The sequence below is a fragment of the Rosa rugosa genome, chromosome 4 (assembly GCF_958449725.1).
Source record: "Rosa rugosa chromosome 4, drRosRugo1.1, whole genome shotgun sequence".
Taxonomy (NCBI): domain Eukaryota; kingdom Viridiplantae; phylum Streptophyta; class Magnoliopsida; order Rosales; family Rosaceae; genus Rosa; species Rosa rugosa.
In genome coordinates this window covers 56,247,344-56,252,206 of record NC_084823.1, presented here as the reverse complement: position 1 = coordinate 56,252,206, position 4,863 = coordinate 56,247,344, and the positions used below count along the sequence as shown (strand labels likewise).

General features: G+C 37.6%; 1 protein-coding gene across 1 annotated transcript; it reads right to left on the bottom strand.

The window, feature by feature from the left end:
* Positions 1–2,337: 2,337 nt before the first annotated feature.
* On the bottom strand, positions 2,338–4,468 carry LOC133742436 (paired amphipathic helix protein Sin3-like 3). Its single transcript, XM_062170090.1, has 4 exons — positions 4,182–4,468; positions 3,756–3,871; positions 3,572–3,664; positions 2,338–3,377 (listed from the first exon to the last, which is right to left on the bottom strand). Exons 2-4 carry the CDS (start codon positions 3,837–3,839, stop codon positions 3,186–3,188), a joined length of 369 nt encoding a protein of 122 aa, XP_062026074.1. The 5' UTR covers positions 3,840–3,871; positions 4,182–4,468; the 3' UTR covers positions 2,338–3,185.
* Positions 4,469–4,863: the final 395 nt, after the last annotated feature.

The window sequence follows — 4,863 nt, the reverse complement described above, 5'->3', positions numbered from 1 at the left end:
CTCAAGGGTATGAAGTCATGATACTGTAAATATGAAATGTACGTGTGATGTTTGAATTAAATTGCAAAGCTTTAGCTGTAATCATGGTTCGATGTTATCTGGAAGCTAAGGAATGAATTTGTTAGTCAATATCACAAGTTTATGTGATTTTGCATATTTAATGGTTAAGGCATTAAGCCAATGGGATAATTATAATTAAGTTTGTTTGTGGTATAATTGAAAACTATGAGTTGGGACCTTGTGTATATATTAATTTGGTAAGTTTGTTTATCATTGATTGTGGTATATATTGGACAAAAGTTCTAAATACGTGTACACCTTGTGTGTTAATTGGATGGCATACACCTCTTTGCATTTTTGGGATCATATGAAATTCTTGTCAAATAGAATTCTAAGATTACTCAAGTGTGAGTTTGGTTCGAACTGAAGAATTGTTTAGAAAGAAAAATAGTTTTGGGTGTTCAGATAAATAAAAAGGATTACACCCAATAAGGAAAGGAAATCATTCTTGGAAGAAATTAACTGAATGGGCAATGTCAAGCATTACAGTATAAAAATGACACTTGAATTATTTTCGAACATATATAGGGACTCCAGTTACCCGGAATGTGAAAGGTGGTGGTGTTGGCCTAAGAAAACAAATGGAGTCAAAGCTGCTATATTCCAGGTAGGCTGACTCGGGACTCTCTCGATTAGGATTTTTCTTCTATATAAATAATATCGCATGGCTGTGATTACTGCTCTATGCATGAATTTAAAGGATTTGATATTTTATTGCTATGCTTGTTTTCAATGTTTTTCTATATTGTGTGATGACCTGAGAGTGAGCAGAGCATAGCGACTACATTGGGTTTCGATCCCCTAAAATTTCGGAGGGGCTGTATGGACGGTATGGTGTCTTACATCCTATGAGGTGTGACACCATTCATAGGTGATACGGCGTAAATGGACACTCTCGCTACTTCTTATCGTTTATGATGATAATCTTGGTAAGAGTGTAGTTGGCATAGTGACCGGTCATCAAGTTTGTGTTTTCTGGGCCCGCAAATGTTCTCGATCTGTGGTTTATGATTTAATCTTTCTTTTTACCTATATACATAGTTTATGATTTAATCTTTCTTTTTACCTATATACATAGTTTTCAAATACTGGCTAGAAATGTATATATCTTTTTATGTGTTTTTAAACCTAGCCGGGGTGAATCCCCTACTGAGTAACGAGGACGAAAACTCACCCCTACAACAAATTTGGATGCAGGTACTGTGCACGTAAACGGGACAATACTGGAGTGTGCTGGGTGTGCTGATGAAATGATTTTATGTGGGTATCACTTATTTATTGATTTTAGGTTTCAGTTTCTTACTCTTTTAAATGTATTTCTATCATAGTCTACTTCAGTTTGCTTGAAATTGTGTCTTTGAAACAACTTTGTTGAAAGGTTTTCGACTTAAAGTAACAACACTAAAAGTCACCTCAAAGTTTTATTTAACGCTTCCATTTCAACTCTAATTTCGTTCTTTTAGAAAAAGTACTACTTAAGTTTATTTTAAATGCCTTGCGTCTCTAGGATCAAGACTATCTTGTGATCCTAAAGTCCGCGGCACTGTAACGTGGTCGATTTGGTGAGGCGCAAATCGGGGCGTTACATATTATCATGCATAACAAAATACCGAAAAGGCATAGTAATTAAAAACCAAAACAAAAAAAAAAACCAAATTAATACCGGAATTTAAAGATGTATAAATATACCGGAGTTTTAAAGATGTATAATATATATTACTTAGAATTGAGTTAAAGTTTACAGAATGTGACATAGTTACTACCTAGCTCCCCTTGCATGATCTCCTCCACTACATTCACCATCAACAATAGTACTAGCATTACTACTACTACTACACCCGGCAGCACTATTGTCCTCACCCATCCTCACAAGTGCCAAGTGAAGCCTGTTGTTGGTCTTATTCCGGAATGACCAAACTTGGATCACATCCGTGGGTTTAAGACCATTCTTTGCAGCAACAGAGTTCCATCGAGTTCTCAACACATAGGATTTGCTTCTATTGTAGCTCCACCGCGTTAAGCACATCTGTTCTTCATTAACCATGGGGTCTATCAATGTGATGTCCAATTCCCGACCTGGTATCTCAAGCCATTCTACTTCGTCCTTCTCCAAGAAAGGGCATAGGAGTTGGTTTATAGGCATTGATAATCGGTTAGCTCTGGGAGCCAAGTCGGTGCAGAACAACTCCTTCTCAATCACCAAGCGTGCCTCATCAGAACAACCTCCCATAGTTTCAATCTTTCTCTTGAACTTTTCAGGCAAGTCTTGATGTTGAGTAACGAGTGGCTGTGAGTACTTCATCTTCTTCTTGCCCGTGTTCTCGGGCGTCTTGGATGCGGAAGCCCTGACTTTCTTAGCATCACAAGTACTCTTGCTATGGAAACCCCTTTCATCGTAACTTTCAGTGGCACGGTTCATAATCACTTTCTTAGAGTCCAAGGTACCAATCTTCAGCTTCGTGAATTCCCCCCTCAATTCACTATGACCATCAACATCGTCCCTCCTTGGGCAGAATATTTTCAAAGCATCAAGCTTTCTCAGGGCTTCAAGAGCTGAACTTGAATTCTCAAAAACAATTTCTTCTTCCTTGTTGCTAGCAACAGCACCAACCAAAAGCAATTGATCAAGGGGCGAATTCTTCTTGTCGTCACCAAATACCTTGCTCTTAATATCTTGCATAGCTTCCACGGTAATCATTAGATCCCTCATTTCTTCTATCTTCTTTGCTCTCTCGGAACCCTCTCACGTACGATTAATGAATGGAATAGAGGTTAAATTACTCTCTTCAATATGTTCACTAATTGTTGTGTTCTACCAGTATCAGGGAGACCTTTAATATAGGCCAGGTAAGTTATCTATGGTACGATTAGGAAAGTGAATATGAATTAATTAATAGGAAAGTAACTATGAATTAATAATGGTGCGATTAGGATAAGTGTACTATAGTACAGAGAGGAAAGTATACATTGCTTGATTAGGAAAGGAAACGATGAAAAGGGTTGAGGAGAGAACTTTCAGTAAACCCCAAAGTTTTACAAGGCCCAAAGAGTTTTTAAAACTAGGTAAGAAGTCGATATCTGACCAGCGAAAAAACGATTTAACCTTATAGTAGTAACCAGACCCTTTAGAACAGAAGATGAGCCCAGATGCCCAGGGTAAGCCCTAATCCACCCACACATACATAGCGAAGACCGGAAAGCCACCTGCTTTTGGGTTTGGGCACCTTCCTCTCAATCTCTAGCTTTGAAATGCCATCTGGTAGCAAGTGATTCAACTCCTTTACTAGATCAGGTTCAACACAGAGAAGAACAGACATCTGCAACAGGTTTACAAGTACTTCCGTTAAAATTTAGTTGCAAAAGGCATGATTAAGTACTTCAACATGCATTATCAGTTCCCCTATTACCCTCTTGGAGCTAACATGCATGCGCAGACTGTTGTCGATGAGCTAATATCATCTAATTATATATATTAGTTTATTAAAAAAGAATAATTGAAGTTTATAAGAACCTCTTCTAGTAACTTGTGAATGCTGGTCTGCTTATCTTGATACTCTCCAACAACATCCAAGAAGGACTGGTATTTCTCCTCACCAATTCCTCTCTGCAAATAGTTACATAGAAAAAAGCAAGAAATTTAAAACCATTGTCCTAGCTCCCTACCTTCTTGTCAAAAACACTTTCAAGTTATGTACCTTGACTTTCTCCATAAAATTCTTAATGCCTTTGCTAACGGCTTGTTTCTGCAAAGGATCGGCAAAGGGTTCCGGGGCAGCCATCTTGTATGTTCTACCAAAGAAACTGTTTCAATCTGGAACTTAAAATCATATAAAACAATAAATAATTGAAAAACTTCAAGAAAGAGATGCGAAATAATGAACAAATGTTTTGGTGGTTAACATGTTTATACAATTTAGCTCAAAACCTTCAACTTAATCAGACAATCGAATCGTATATTGAAATAAATCTTATTAAAGCATCTCGTGACAACAAGTCTACAACATTGATGATGGGAATCGTACAATGAGTTTTACTCCAATCGAAACATCTAAAGAATACAATTTATAGGATGCATGACAAGATCAATAAGAACCCAAAGCACGGGTTGGCGGAAACAATACCTCGTTGCTTGCTGAACTTTACTCTTGAGAAGAAATCAATGGCCTTGAGATCACACTGGTCTTTGGCCCTCTAATAAACCCTAGCTACCTTAAACTTTATTGCAAGTTTCTTCTTTAACACGTAAGAACAAAGCTGGGTTTGGGCCTTGCTTAAGATTCCGAATTGGACCAAGAAACCCCAACGATATAATTCACGGGCCAACCTTTGTTTCTTTGTTTTTCTTTTTCCCATTCTTTCTGGGGAAGCAACTAGGTGAACTAGCTTTGAGCTTAAAATTGGAGGAAACAGAAATAGGATTATGTTGATCGAATTAGATTGAATGAATCTGAAGTGTCCCTTTCGGTTTTAGTTGGTATATATAGATCTCAATCCTACCATGACGGGTTTTGTATTTGTAGTAGCGTTGTAGCATCTTCTAGATTGATGTTGAAGGCCTAAAAGTTGCAAAATTGAAGTTGGTCGACTGTCATGTCCAAGAACACTGTGGTCCTCTGTATAGGTCGTTTATGCCCAGATCCAAATTATAAACACGACAAAGAAAGATCTGTTTGTGTAATTTGAGAGATCAAAGACGAATAAAAATCCTCGACTCGAAGTAGAAAAATGCTAGCAAGCAAACGAAGTTGGATCTTAGTTGAAAAAACCTTTCGTCATGCTGAGTGAGACATTTAATCCACCCAT